This window comes from Mytilus edulis, chromosome 6 (assembly GCF_963676685.1).
Source record: "Mytilus edulis chromosome 6, xbMytEdul2.2, whole genome shotgun sequence".
In the NCBI taxonomy this organism is placed as follows: Eukaryota; Metazoa; Mollusca; class Bivalvia; order Mytilida; family Mytilidae; genus Mytilus; species Mytilus edulis.
The window spans coordinates 88580793-88597162 of record NC_092349.1 but is presented as its reverse complement, the minus strand read 5'-3'; the positions used below and the strand labels follow the sequence as shown (position 1 = coordinate 88597162).

General features: G+C 31.4%; 1 protein-coding gene across 2 annotated transcripts; it reads right to left on the bottom strand.

Annotated features, from left to right (window-relative positions):
* Positions 1–11: 11 nt before the first annotated feature.
* Positions 12–8606, bottom strand: LOC139528813 (uncharacterized). Of its 2 annotated transcripts, none has more exons than XM_071325019.1 (8): positions 8510–8606; positions 7880–8027; positions 6571–6789; positions 5308–5601; positions 4295–4435; positions 3280–3360; positions 1649–1681; positions 12–447 (listed from the first exon to the last, which is right to left on the bottom strand). In XM_071325019.1, the coding sequence occupies exons 2-8, from the start codon at positions 8016–8018 to the stop codon at positions 407–409; spliced, it is 948 nt and encodes a 315-aa protein (XP_071181120.1). In that variant the 5' UTR covers positions 8019–8027; positions 8510–8606; the 3' UTR covers positions 12–406. The 2 variants fall into 2 exon arrangements, with proteins under 2 accessions (XP_071181120.1, XP_071181119.1); XM_071325018.1 differs by having other exon boundaries at positions 3280–3357; positions 8510–8604.
* Positions 8607–16370: the final 7764 nt, after the last annotated feature.

The following is a 16370-nucleotide window of genomic DNA, read 5'->3' as shown; positions in this document are numbered from 1 at the left end:
AAAAAGGTACATAGAAACCAAAATATATCATTTTAATCAGTACGCAGAAGCCCCCATTAAATAATGAATCACAATAATAGTTTTAAGAAAACCAAAAGTAGTTTCTAATAATTGCTTAAAATGTGTGTAGAATGACTTTCAAGTGGTTTCTGCTTTTTTTTTAAATTCTACATGTTGTTTGTATATTTAATGACATGGAATGATTACCAATGAGACAAATCTCGACCAGATTAATGATTGAAAGTCAATTAATTTCTTAATGACTGACTGTTTGTATCCATAATGAACCTTTAAAAAATTCATGTTGGCTGTAGTAGGCATTTTTTCGATTATTGTTGAGACTATATATTTGGTTAATATGTTAATTTTGATTTAAACATAAAATGTTGATATTTTCTAAATGAGATCATGTCTCTTTCGATACATCTTCATTAAGATCTTGGAATCCTGCAAATAGAAAGGGTAGTCAATAGATTTTAAAAGATTATAAGTCTAAGTTAACAGTCTCATTAGAACATATGAGGGCAAAACTAAATTTATATCGCGGTAGGGATAATATAATGTTTGAAATAGTAAGATAATTATCAATTAAATACTTATTATGAAAATGCTAATAATTTTTGTAATTAAGACAATAAACGTACATTTATAGAAACAAACGAGTGTTTAAATTACTGACAATTTTATTTAAGTATTTTTTTTAATCCATACTCATTAGTTAAGGAGATGTGTGACAAAAATTAAAGACGGGCGAACAAACTACCTGACGAATATGTAGCACCCCCGGTTCATTTAGCAGGTAAATATGATGTTGGAGGCTAACGGCAGGTTTATCCTGCAGGATTTTATTCAAAGATTACACAAACTATTTTCATTCTAAAAAACGTTATATATATACTTTTTTCAAAATGTGTATTAATAAATAAAGTTTATATACAAGTATTCGATGCATTCAAGATTTTACAAACAGAAATCAAATCACGTCTTCCTTATGAAATTTAAACAACTTCTATATATTCTAAATGTAGGTAAAAAGTAAAATCACAAAAAATACTGAACTCCGAGGAAAATTCATAAAGGAAAGTCCCTAATCAAATGATAAACTCAAATATATCAAACGAATGTATCACAACTGTCATATTCCTGACTTGGCACAGGCATTTTCTTATGAGGAAAATTGAGGATTGAACCTGGTTTTAAAGCTAGCGAAACCTTTTATGTGTTTCACAGTCGCATCAAATTCCATTTTATTGACAACGATGCGTGAACAAAACAAACAGACATAATAGGTAAAAATTGTCAAAAAATAGGAGGACTGCAGTCAATATTGTGTTATAATCTTAATCACTATAAAACAAACAAATATTATGTAACTAAGAATAACAAAAAAGCATATAGAATATACTGCTGACATCGATGTCAGTTACTAGAATGTGACAATAACATATGTACGTCTTGTTGTATAAATGCATATTATTTCCTTAAATTCAGATTTCAAATAATTTGAAAACGAAGAACTACCAGATTTCTCTTTAAAATGATTAAAATTGTTGATTTCACACAAATCCAGTTCGTTCGGGTGCGAAGATATGACAGTCGGTGACACTCATGTTTATTAAAAGCCGACGCAAATGTTATTTTTACATACCAGAATCTGCCCGTCGTGAACTCTTTGTATATCCTGCAAAGTCAAAACATATATAGTTTATTTTTTATGTTCAGTGTTCAGGAGCACCATTCGTTAAATGTATAATCTCTTTAGACAATAATCGAAGATTTGCACGCGAAAGATTACCAGTTATGTTGGGAATTGTTAAGATATCTATCATTAAAAGAGGGAAGAAAGATACCAGAGGGATAATCAAACTCATAGATTGACAATAAACTGACAATGACATGGCTAAAAATAAAAAGACAAACAGACAAATAAAAGTACAGAAGACAAAACATAGAAAACTAAGAACTAAGCAACACGAACTCCACCAAAACCTGGGGGTGATCTCATGTGCTCCGGAAGGGTAAGTAGATCCTGCTGTACATGTAGCACCCGTCGTGTTGCTTATGGTATTACAAATCTGTCAAACAGTATAATTCGGTACTTAGCCTTTATATGTAGGTTAATGTGTAACAAAAAACAAGCGATAACGATAAAATATTATTTATAAAACATTTCCGATATATATGTTCCAACGAAATAAATCATAAGGAGTTCTACAAAAAAGCAATTTAAGAAAGAAGCTTATTTTCAAACAATTACTGCAATGATCCTTGGGAATAGAATATGACGTATGTTTAATCTCAATGAGACAGCAACTTGTGAAAAAAAAATGAATGAACTTTAGCAGGTTTCACACAAACTTCAAAACAAGCATTTAACTTGTTATTAAACGTTTTTCTACGGAAGAAAATGCCTGTACCAAATCAGGAATATAACAGTTGTAATCCATTCGTGTTTGAGCTTTCGATTTTGCCATTGATTGATACTTTCCGTTTTGAATTTCCTCGGCGTTCGGCATTTTTGTAGTTTTACCTGTCTAATATCTTCCGTGACGTACAGAGTACACCAATCCAACATTCAAACATTTCGACGTAACTAATATTTTTACGGGAGTGTACAGTTTTTTACTTTCGATGTAAGTTTGGCGTCTGTTTGTGTTGCAGGTTATATTGCTGTTGTTCGTTTGTGTTCGTTCCTTTAATATTTGATATGTTTCATTTTCTTTTATTTTGAAATCCGAAATTTCGTCTTTTTCAAATTTCATGGCGAACCCGAATTCAATACATATATTAATATTTAAAAAACTACAGACATAACTTTGTTTTAACGGCATATATATCTCTCAAATTAAGAAACAGCGTATATTGAATAATGAAAATGGACTGCCTGGAGACCCTTCCTTAGATGATAACAGAGATACATTTTACGCTATTCGAAAATGTATTAATTAAGAAATAAAATGTGGCACAATACCGATAGCACGAGTTACGGAGCGGTATACTACTGTTGCCTTTATTTACGGAGGACATAAATGCCAAAATATGCGTGTAAATTAAGAAATTAATTATTTGATATTGAATACGAGAATGTACTACAACCACTCTTCGTTCATATTAGAGTTTTTAAAAAGAAATCGATTATAAAATAAGATTATGTGTTGAGGCTTTTACATTTATCATACTGTTCTATATATGTGAACAGTAATGGAAGAATATAGTAAAATAAAAGATCACATTTATGTTCTATGTGAAAATATATGTTAGATAATCACGGGATCTTACCTGTAGCTGTGGCCGTTTGATCTTCTCGATTTGACCAAAACTTCCTTATTTCTTCAAACACTTTTTCTTGAGGTTCATCTTCTATTTGAATAAAAAGACGTTTAGTATTACAAGCATAACCTAAAAATAATAATGTCCAATTTGCACCCGACATTCAGGTGCTAAACGTTCGCTTATTTTTTAACACTACATTAGAAAACTAGAAAATGCCTGTACCTACAATTGGTATCCACTCGTTTTATGTTTTTGAATATTTGATTTTGCCATTTGATTAAGAACTTTCCTTTTTGAATTTTTCTCGGAGTATTTTTGTGATATAACTTTTTATTAATTATTTATTTATTAGTTTTAAAAAAGTATTTTGAAAAAAACGGGCTTAGATTCTGTTCCACTTACCATATGATATGTTATTGATGTTAAAGTCTCATTGTCTGGTGTCATTCGAGGGCAAGAGATCGGGATTAAGACTAAGATAAATTTGACATAAATGTGACTATTTTTTGGAAACAGGCGCAATGAAACACGTACGATTTATTTTTTAAATTTATTTCATACAATCGTCAGGACACGGGATATAATTTGTACAAAACACCTCACAGCTGGATTTGATTCAGAAATACATGTAGTATTGATGATTTTTGTTTTTGTTTTAATCATATGTTAAAATCTTAAATTAAAAAATCATCTATCCTGCAAGTCGTGACTTAGGCACCAATCTTGTTTTTAGTAGGCGTGGCAAAGGAACAACTGAATAAGTTAATTGTCTACTCGATGGTCTGGTTGTTCTCTTTAACACATTCCCCATTTCCATTCTCAATTTTATCATGTAATATGCAACTTTTCACAATTTCGCCTAAAGGATCTCAGAGAATGCAAATAAATTAAATTGGTTTAGACCTTATCAGTTTGGTTCAGCATGCTATGTGTTCGCATGTCATTCTGTAGCATTAACTAAGTCTGTCTGCATTACAATACTAATTGAGGATTTAAAGAAGCGAATAACATAACAGCTTACCGTGTGAATAAATACCTCCTTCTCTTTTGTTTATACTCTGGTTATTCGGATCAGACACACTGGTGGTTGCACTGTTAAGATCAATGTCTACACCATGAGTCATGTCAGTACTTTCTTCATGTTCAGTTTCTGCTACATTTTCTTTAACAGACGATACAATTCATGGAACAAATATTATCAACAAAACAAATAGAAAAACTGAACTATAGGCAATGACACATTGTCACGTAAGAGTTCCAAATGGTGAAGTTGAAATCATCCCTTCGTAAATTTTACGGACGCCATCACGAGTTGGTTGACCGTTATGGAACAACCGTTTCACAAATGATATCGGATATGCTCCTTACGTCGTAACTACATTCCCCTTCCCTTCTGGAATGTGACCTACCGAATTAGTCTATTTACCGGATTTCTTATAACATGAGCAACACGACGGGTGCCACATGTGGAGCAGGATCTACTTACCCTTCCGGAGCACCTGAGATCACATCCAGTTTTTGGTGGGTTCGTGTTGCTTATTCTTTAGTTTTATATGTTGTGTCATGTGTACTATTGTTTGTCTGTCTTTTTCATTTTTACATTTAAATGTAGCAATGGAGTTGTCAGTTTATTTTCTGGTATCTTTCGTCCTTCTTTTATATAACGAACAATGAAATAACACTTACTGCGGACTTTCAGTGTAGTCAGTTTCTTTATCATTTGTAATGATACCACATTTCAAACTTTTATATCAATTGGCTACAAATGCGAAGCATAAACTGCTAACCTATAAGGAGCACCTGAGCTGAGCGTACCCTCGGGCTATGGCAAGTTCGTAATTCTTAAACGTTCGTTTTCTGTGTAATTAATGTATTGATGTTAGTCTGTTCTCATCTTGTTTTCTAATCTTCTGCCTATTTTCAAAATTTCTTTTCATCAACAAAAGTCATCAGCATACAATTATATTCTAAACATGAATTACATAAGTCCTTTTTATTAGATCGTTAGTTGTTTTATATCGTATGATATACTACCTTGTATATTGAATGGGTAAACTATTTCTTTATTAACACTGTGAATGAATATTTTGTCGACTTTCAGTGCTTCTAAAATTTTCCATGATTGGATTGAGAGACACACTAGAATGTCTATACACCAGTCCGGTATCATTAACGTTATCCACAGACTGTTAGTTTGTTCTATTCCTCTTATAATTACATATTGTTCTGGGCAACATAGAATTTTAGAAACTGCTCCTCTTAGTTCATATAAATCAGTCATAGATTTATACCCCTTTACATGGAACTTCACGTGTTCTTGCTCGTCCTCTGAAACGATTCATAGTTACATGTTTACTGTGGTTTGCGAATTATCAAACTAAAACAAATTCTTCCCCCAAATTCGTGTGCGTAAAGTATGGTGTCGTCTTCATCGTTTACTTTTCAATCGTCAAACAAGCAAATATAAGAGAAACACATGTACATTTGATTGACATATTTAAATGGAAAGGTTGGAATCCGAACCTTATTTTATGCCCAGTCTAGTTGTTCATGAACTGAATATTTACAATCAAACGTACTATTTTAAGTTTCAACACATATTTAAGAATTACACGACATGTGGAGAAGGATATGAATACCCTTTCGGAGAATATATAGTTATCAAAGGTACCAGGATTATAATTTAGTACGCCAGACGCGCGTTTTGTTTACATGTCACTCATCAGTGACGCTCTTATTAAAATATTTATAAAACCAAACAAGTACAAAGTTGAAGAGCGTTGAGGATCCTGCGACCACTGTTTTTTGGTAGGATTCTATTTACTTAAACTTTAGTTTTCTATTTTGTGTTTTTGTGTACTGTTGTTTGTCTTTTCATCATGTTTTGTGTTTTGTCATGGCATTGTCAGTTTTTTTTTCGACGTCGAAGTTTGAATGTAACTTTGGTATCTTTCATCTCTGTCATATTCTATAACAAATAGAGGAAGTATGCTTTATATATAAGGGTGTTAAAAGAGTGCTATTCATTTCTGTATTCTCTAATTGTTGATCGCTACGGTTTATATTTTTTATCATTGCATGATCATTGCATTAGTCATTATTCTTTTTTTTTTCCTAACAATTAATACCCAATTATTTCTGGTCTATTCCTCTTTTTTTCAGCCCATTCTTCTGATGTATAAATCTATTTTTCTAAAATTCTATAAACCAATTCAAGACCCTCATGTTTATGTTCACTCGCTTGTGTGTCGTTCTCTGTTATTATTACGTAAAAAATAATATATTGCAGTATCTTACCTGATTTTTCTGGAGCCTCACAAAAGTAAAGAGTATTATCTAATTGCTCACAAAAACAAACGAATGCTTTGTACAAATCTTTTCGTCCAATATGCCATATCATAGCTTGTAGTGTGAGCAAATTCTCCGTTGTAATTATTTCTCTCTGACGAAGAATAGTAAAGAGCTCCAGCGTGTTCTTTATCTGTGACATGTCTCCTTTTCTAATACCGCCTTTACCTAAAAGAAAGTTTACATGAATGATAATTGTAAATTGAAGACTTTGTAGATTTGCAGATTTAGTATCTTTTTTTTTTAATTTCGAAATGTGTTGTAAAATATTGAGATACGTTTTTCAGAAGGACCAAGCAGTGACTTTTCAAAAATTCTTTGAGACTAACATTCACTAAGTGTTCATGTAGATGTAAAAGATACACAGCAAGGAAAACATGTACATTTGACAGATGAAAAAAACATACATGTACGACATTTTCAAACACATAGAAATATGAAGTACAGTGGAGATCACTTCTAACTTCCCATGAAATCTGTCAGATTGTGTCAGGAGAACTGTTCTAGGACAGTATGTATTACTGTCATCCTGACACCTTTTAGACAGTTCTAGCTAGAACAGTTCTATCCTAGAACCGATTGAGACAGTTCTACCTAGATCTGATCCTGACAACAGTTTTAGACAGTTCTATGACTAGAATAGTTCTACGACTAGAACAGTTCTACGGCTAGAACAGTTCTACGGCTAGAACAGTTCTACGATTAGAACTGATATGGTCAGTTCTACGGCTAGTATTGATTAATTCAGTTCTATCCATAGAACAGTAATAAGAAATCGTTGTCTCAATTGTAAATAAGTCAAAAGAATATAATATACCAACAATAATATTATCACTGCATGGTGACTAGTGATATGCCCTAACTGCAGTGAGGTCATTTAGAACTGCTCTACATTCCTGACAGGTTTAGGCAGTTCTACGACTAGAACAGTTTTAGTCAGTTCTGCCCTTCATCCAGGTTGATATCCAGGCCTGTTGCAGGACCATTGTATTTTAAATTGTTAATTTGTTCTCCCGGATAATCATTGAGAATTTACCACTGAACGTACAGAAAACCGCATTCAATCGATCAGTCAACATGAAAACTCGCAAACTTCCATCCTAATATGATCACACTTGACCGAATGAAAGGTAAAACTTTATTATATATTTTTTGGGTTAAAATTGTATTACATGGGTTCCGTATGGGGGAAAGTTGGCATTCTTGTTGATGTTTAAGTAAAATTATACAGATGTCGAACCATATATGATATTACTACCTTGGCAAAGAAATTTCAGTTCTTCAAATTCTTCTTCTGTAAGCTTTTTTGAAAGTTTCTGAAGAAACACATTGAGTGGAAATTCTTGTGAAGGAAGTTGAGGAATAATAGTTCCATTAGTTCCCGACATTATAAGCATATTCAAATTCTAAAATAAGTAATAACAATGTGCTTATAAACAAATAATCAAAATATGTACAAATCCCTAAATTATTCATTCACAATTATTTTAGTATTGGAGTGACTAGTTCAGAAGCTGTGATTCTATGAGTGTCGTTTTCCTTTTCGGAAGAGCGTACGGAAACTGTTTTCCTGTGTCGTTCATTGTGTATATTTGTTGTATTGGTTTTTCTATTCTTTATTTTCCTTTGTTCCTGATTTGTTACTGACTTCATTGATTTTTTATTTTAGTTTTTTTTATATTTCTCAATCTTGTTTTTTTTATTCTCAATAATAAGTTTAAGAAATCATGAATGTACTGTAATTGTTATATATTCATCAATTTCCGTTTGTTACAAGTTACAAGAAAATGAAAAACTACAAAAATGAAAAATTTATATCATAATCCTGCTTTAAAGTTGCAAACAAAAATAAATGTTTCTTTTTAATTTTCTACAAATATACACTTACCTCATTAATAGATTAACATGCTCTTCCCTGCCATACCTGTGGTAAATATTTTTATTGTGATGTAAACCCGATCAAGTATCACTTCCTGGTAAAATGTGTTATATTTAAAAACGATTGTTTTTTTCTTAAACATCTTTTTTCCTTGACCTAAATGTATTAAGAAAATATGCACAATGCACCCGAACATCATAAAAATAGAGTTGAAGTCCATAAATGACTATGTATACTAGACACAATAGAAGAACAGTATAATGCTAACTAGTACATGTAATATATTTTCAATAATCAAACGCAATACTCCGAAATAAAGTGAATATGATTGTGATTCTGAGTAGCAATATATGTATACTAGTAAACCGAAATTAAGGGTGTGTTTTGCTGTGTATGTACTGATTTTGTGCCATGATTTGGTACCCCATATTCAATGTTTTAAGGGTGTGTTTTGCTGTGTATGTACTGATTTTGAGCCATGGTTTGGTACCCCATATTCTATGTTTTAAGGGTGTGTTTTGCGGTGTATGTACTGATTTTGTGCCATGGTTTGGTACCCCATATTCTTTGTTTTAAGGGTGTGTTTTGCTGTGTATGTACTGATTTTGTGCCATGGTTTGGTACCCCATATTCTTTGTTTTAAGGGTGTGTTTTGCTGTGTATGTACTGATTTTGTGCCATGATTTGGTACCCCATATTCTTCGTTTTAAGGGTGTGTTTTGACTGTGTATGTACTGATTTTGTGCCATGGTTTGGTACCCCATATTCTATGTTTTAAGGGTGTTTTTGGCTGTGTATGTACTGATTTTGTGCCATGGTTTGGTACCCGATATTCTTTGTTTGAAGGGTGTTTTGGCTGTGTATGTACTGATTTTGTGCCATGGTTTGGTACCCCATATTCTTTGTTTTTCTATTATACAGTAAACAACTATTCATACAATATGAAAAGCTCTCAATGGTCATAAATTTATCAGAAATTTGAATTATATATATCTTTATTCTCATAAACCAAAGAACAATGGTACAGAGACAACTTAGATTTAACGAAAATAATGCAAAATTTGCAAATAGATCTTCGATGAACGAAATCAACCCAATCTTACATGTATACGATAAGTCTGGGGATGTTCCCTACTTGGTATCAGGGTGAAACTATTTTTGAAATATGCGGCAGTTACTGAAATCAAGCTAAAAGTACTTAACCTGCTGAATAGAATGCAAACCATCCTTCACTTAATATCATTAGCTGTATGCAAAAGGTCGTTTCAGAAGGTTTTTCGTCAACTCTAAAAAGTATACATGCAGGTGTCCCCCAGGGATCAGTTTTAGGACCCTTTCTGTTTCTTATTTATATAAATGATATAGTAAATGACATTTCTAATGATATTAGACTTTTTGCAGATGACACCTCTTTATTTGTTATAGTAGATGATGATCCTGCTGTAGCAGCTGCTTCTTTGACTGATGACTTGGATGTTATCTCAAATTGGGCAAAATCATGGGCTGTTCAATTTAACTCTAAGAAAACCAAAAATATTGTATTTACAAGAAGGGAAAGGGAACACCCACCTGTATTTTTTGGGATAAATGGGGAAGAGGTAGAGAAAATAAATATTCACTGTCATCTTGGGATAACATTTCAGTCATCAGCTTCATGGAACTCGCATATTGATATTATTTATAAAAAAGCATGCTCTCGTCTATCCGTGCTTCGTCAAGTTAAGCATTTATTAGATAGGAGTTCACTTATACGTATTTATTATGCTTTTGTTAGACCTATATTAGAGTATGGGGATGTTGTATGGGGCAATTGCTCCCAGCACGAGTCTGAGCTTCTTGAAAATATTCAGATAGAAGCCGCTAGAATAATTACAGGTTTACGACGTAATTCCTCCAGACAAAAACTTTATATTGAATTAGGTTTAGAAACTCTGGAGAATAGACGTAACAAACATAAGCTTGTACTATTCTATAAAATATTAAATGGGATGACACCTGCATACTTATATGAGTTAGTCCAGCCATATCTTCCCAGACAAACCCCTTATACTTTGAGGAATGAAAATAACACTTTTCATCCGCCTCTTGCTAGAACTAGCTCTTATTTCAATAGTTTCATTCCTTCCACTATAAGACTTTGGAACAGTCTTCCTTTGAGTTTACAAAAATCCCCAAGTTTGGGTATATTTAGAAGTGGACTGGAACAGTTTTATAGGACTGATGATATATTTAAACCCTTCAACTATGGGATACGGAAACTTAATATAAGTCATTGTCAACTCAGAAATAATGCTAGCAACCTAAAATCTCATCTGTTTAATCAATTCTTATCCGAGAACACTTTTTGTGCAAACTGTAATCACCCTGTTGAGGATAACAAACATTTCTTTTTCATTTGCCCTAAGTACAATGATGTAAGACAGATCCTTCTTGATTCCATTAACTCCATTGCTGATAATGTTGATATAAATATTGAATTATTACTTTTTGGAAACAGATTATTTTCATATGATATGAATATTGCTATTTTTAAATCTGTTCATAAATATATCAGTGACACTCAACGTTTTGTTTGAAACTAACTTATTTTTTGTTTCATTTAGTTTTATTTTTTATTTTTTTTTCCTCCACTTAAACATTAATTCATTTAATCCACTAAGCAAGCTTAGTGTCTCTTTCAAGCCATATATATATATTTCTAATGACTTATAAAGGATATTTACATGTTTCAAGGTTCTTCAATACATGATGAGTAATTGCCTATATACAACAGAGAGCAGAATAAAAAAGGAAAAAACCAATTTTCCTCTTTTTTCACTCTAATTTCGGACAAGTGCAATTAGAGGCCAAAATAAGACCAGAACATAATAAATTTATTCTATAACCCATCTTTTTGAGAAAAAATCATGAAAAACAAAGACAATTATCAGCTGATTATGTTTTATTAATATTTATTTGATACATTTCAAAATAAATTTATACTGAATTCTACACTTTACTGTCCATTTTCATTCAACTCTCCATAAATGATGCAACTTAGAATAAATTCATTCTAAATGCATGGTGCTTTCTGTATATAATCATTTATAAAATAAATTTATTATAAAGAGCCTTGATATCTATTATCAGTTCGAGAAAATCATAGAATAAATTTATTCTACATGTAATGTAATTTATGATTATAACAATATTTAAAATAAATTTATTTTGAAAGTCCAGTAATCTGTACGCTGAGGCTGTGATACAGAATAAATTTATTTCACATTTAATGTCATTTATGATTATAATAATATATAAAATAAATTTATTTTGAAAGTAAAGTAATTTGTATGGTGAGGTTGAGACACAGAATAAATTTATTCTATGTTCAATGTGATTTTTGTCTTGTATAATAATATATAAAATAAATTTATTCTGAAAGTACAGTTATCATATTAAGGAGGCGACACAGAATAAATTTATTCTACATTCAATGTGGATTAAAAGTATTATGATATATAAAATAAATTTATTTTGATAGTACAGTAATTATGTTAAGGTTGAGACACAGAATAAATTTATTCTGGTTATAAAAATATTTAAAATTGTTTAGAGGAAAAAATACACTGATCTGTATGATTACATTAGAATACATAGAATAATTTTATCTTAAACCAGCAGTGTTTTTTTTATAATATTTGATATGTTCACATAATAAATTTATCCTGACAATACATTTAGGTCATAAAAAATGTGTTCCTATATAATTTTCCATCTTTCATGTCTATTTAATGACATATAACATTCATAAAAAATGTATTTTATTTGAAGTTGCGATCTGACTGTTTTTAAACCCAACTTAAGACAATACTTATATCTGCTATCAACAATGCAAAAGGACACTCCCTTGAAATATGAAAATATCAATTTCTTCATCTGATTTTGTTATATGGGACTGAATAGAAAAAACTGTGCAGCAATTTTAAAAAACAAAATATCAACATATAATTAATGTAAAATAAACAGATAAGAAATAGTAAAAGTTCGACAGGTTTTTCTAAAATTGAAAATAAATCTGTTTTTTAAAACATGTCTCTCTCTGTAGATGTACGTGCTATGTATTGTTCCTTTTCTTGCTTCTGGATAGGCCTAATCTGAAAGAAGTAACGGCAAATTCAAAACATTTTTAGTTATCATACCAAAATTTATTATATTTGATGAAGAAACTGTCTGTCTTTCTTTTAATTATGATGTCTATTTTGTTTATATAATATCATTCACTCTCTTAATTGTCATTAATAACAGTCTTGCTCCGTGTTGAAGTCCGTACTTTGACCTTTGATGATTTACTTTTATAAATTGTGACTTGGATGGAGAGTTGTCTCATTGGCACCCTTCTTATATATATATATATATATTGCCTCTGGATACAGCAAGATAAAGATGGCTATGCTATGCACTTGAACTTACCCGAATAATTCAGTCGTTATATTCTGCTGATCTACGAAGCCTACATTAACCATCGTGTGGGAGAAAATCGGACACAGAAAGGGCTTGAATTATTCGAGTTACACTTGAACAGCAATTGTTGAATTTTTATACACTAACGGGATTAACGTACAGTAACTCATTGAACTTTTACAATTTAAAAGTCAACACTCTATCAAATTAAAAACTCATTATTACATACCTAATCTCCATCTTCAGAAACACTGTATAAGTCAGGACTGAATAACAATCTAATCTTTTTTGCTGGTGTTTCATAACATTTTTCTCACTCTACAAGAAATATTTGAAGTTAAAATGCAGGAACACTTACTTTGTTATTGTTTTATTCAGGCATATTTCTTTATTTTTTATCAGGATTGGCATGAATCGTTCCCAACTTCCTGAATATGCATGTAATATTTGCCATTGGACATTCAGCCAGTCATGATCAATCAATCAATCAATCATAGAGTCTTAAAACAGATGAATGGTTCATGCCTAGGAGACAGCGAACTGAAGACACAAATTACAATTAAAAACAGGTTTCATTAAGTTTTAAACAAAACACAGGACTGTAGAATATACTTATAAATATAAATATACTTTGCATTTAGTAAGTAACACTGTAAACATATATTTGCTCGTGTGTGCTCATAAGTAGCATGCATGTTCCACTACATGTATATTGCATTATTTTAATACAGTTGTTATAATTGAATTATACCTTGAACATGTAATATGGAGAGAGCTTTTATAGGCTGTGCCTGTTGCTCAATCCTTTTCATATCTTAATGAATAAAATATGTTTAAAATCAAAAAAATGTATGTATAATATACTGCATTGAATAATTAGTACAAACAAAATAGTTCAGATAGACACAATCTTGAGCAATGCCAAATCTAAGCTATAACATCCAGACAATCAAAAAGAAAAAGTAATGCATTGCTTTCAAGAATACATAACATCTATTGAAAGAATTTATATGCCTAATACAAGGACTTAATGTGAAAACATTTTTATTACATAAACAGTCTATGGAAGAAGCGTATCGATAAAAACTTTTCTTATATCACATAGCGATATTGTCTAATATCAATTGTAAATATGCAGACATTCCATGCGGAAAATGTTGTTTTCGGCAACGAAAAATTAAGAAAATACTAATTTTAAAACTTATTGTTCAAATATCAAAAACAATTGAGTCTAAATATACATGCAGAAGTTAGTTAGAAGCTTAAGTTTATGTCAGTGTAAAATTTGAAGTGCTGTGTTTTTCTTATATACATAAATAAACAATGCGATACTTTTAAAATATCAATGCGATACTTTTAAAATATCATAGCGGTGTTTTTGTTATATCAATATTAGTACCGATTAGTATTAATATTAGACTGTTGTACCCATATTTTGACAATTTTACCTTTTATGTCTGTTTTGTTCACGCATCGTTGTAAATATGACAGAATTTGATGAGACTGTCATACACGTGAGAGGTGAAGTGCTATAAAACCAGGTTCAATCCACCATTTTTAAAAATTTGAAAATGCCAGTACCGAGTCAGAAATATCACAGTTGTTATCCATTCGTTTGGTGTGTTTCATCGTTTGATTATACCATTTGATAAGGGACTTTCTGATTTGAATTTTCCTCGGAGTTCAGTATTTTTTTTTATTTTACTTCTTAGTAGTATTGTATGTAAATAAGCAGTTTTAAGACCATTGCTTAAATTCAAATTGTTTTTGGTAACATCTTACAAATTTCTCAATTGGTTTTTGAAGCAAATCTTATCAAATAAGAGTTTAATAAACAATGCCGTAATCAAATAATCAAATAGCTAAGTATAAAAATGATTGACCTGTACTTTTGAATCTCCCCTTTTTTTTTTTTAAATTAGACCGTTGGTTTTCCTGTTTGAATGGTTTAACACTAGCAATGTTCTTGTTCCTATATAGCGTGGTGTTCGCTGTGAGCCAAGGCTCCGTGTTTAAGGACCTACTTTGATCTGTAATGGTTTACTTTAAACAAATTATTACTTTGATGGAAAGTTGTCTCATTCGAACTCATGCACCATCTTCTTATATCTATAAATCTTTAAAATTTCCCCTTATAAATAACTGCTTTCCAGTCCTCCAACTGAACAATCTAAATTTATGAATATAGAAAAGATATATAGATATAGGAAGATGTGGTGTGAGTGCCAATGAGACAACTCTCCATCCAAATAACAATTTAAAAAAAAAGTAAACCATGATTATAGGTCAATGTACGGCCTTCAACACGGAGCATTGGCTCACACCGAACAACACGCTATAAAGGGCCCCAAAATTACTAGTGTAAAACCATTCAAACGGGAAAACCAACAGTCTAATCTATATAAAAAAACGAGAAACGAGAAACACGTATATATTACATAAACAAACGACAACTACTGTAATCAGATTCCTGACTTTGGACAGGTGCAAACATTTGCAGCGGGATTAAACGTTTTAATGGATTCAAACCTTCTTCCTTTTTCTGAAACAATAGCATAACATCACAACATAGAAAAACACACGATAAAATATCAATTGGCAGACTTAACTCAATCAAAAAACGTAAATTAATACACAATGAACGAATGAACGAATATACACATTTCTAACGTGAAAAGACATTTACATCTTATTTATTTGTGTTCTAAACATTTTTTTTAGTACTCATTGAAGAAATGAATTTATAACAAGCGATACGGATTGTTATTTTGCACTAAGAAAAGTTCGCGTATTTATACGATCGTTTACTAGCCAAAAACGAAAGTCAAATCTCTGTGGCAACAATACATCGGAATACCCTCACGGTCATCGCGATGTAAAAGAGCGTCCACTCGGCGAGCTGATTATGTTCATAGAGATATCGATTTACCAACGGGGAAAAGTCTTTGATATCCAAAAAGAACTGTCCTTCTCACTATCTTTTGCTATGTTAATAATAAATATATTTTCTGTTTGTACAAGATTTTTGATTTTCGTTGTATCTGAAGTTGTCCAATTTATAGTCTGAGGCTACTCAGTTGGTATCTACAAAAAGCGGGACATCAGCATTTGTACATTTTAATTTGTTTGCATTATTGATTTTACCATTTGAATATTCATTGTAATTTGGAGCTGTATTGGATTGGATTGTTTGAATGAATGTTTCTTTTAAGTAATGATATTTTGTGTCTATTTCGATATTACCAAGGTGGGTAGACTATAGCAGTGTGACCAGTAAATTAGCTTCTAATAGGTCGGTAGACGTATTTGCAACCGCTTTTAAATTCTGCCATTGCATCATCACTTCAAATAGAATTATAAAAAAGAAGATGTGGTAAGATTGCCAATGCGACAACTGTCCACAAGAGACCAAAATAACGCAGACATTGAC

What these genes read in the sequence shown, in the direction of transcription:
- LOC139528813 (XM_071325019.1), bottom strand. Translation starts at nt 8,018, where the DNA reads ATGCTTATAATGTCGGGAACTAATGGAACTATTATTCCTCAACTTCCT. An exon ending in ACTGAAATTTCTTTGCCAAG is followed by an intron (nt 6,790 to 7,879) that starts GTAGTAATATCA and finishes ACTTTCTTTTAG; the next exon opens with GTAAAGGCGGTATTAGAAAA. An exon ending in TTACCCATTCAATATACAAG is followed by an intron (nt 4,436 to 5,307) that starts GTAGTATATCAT and finishes CGTCTGTTAAAG; the next exon opens with AAAATGTAGCAGAAACTGAA.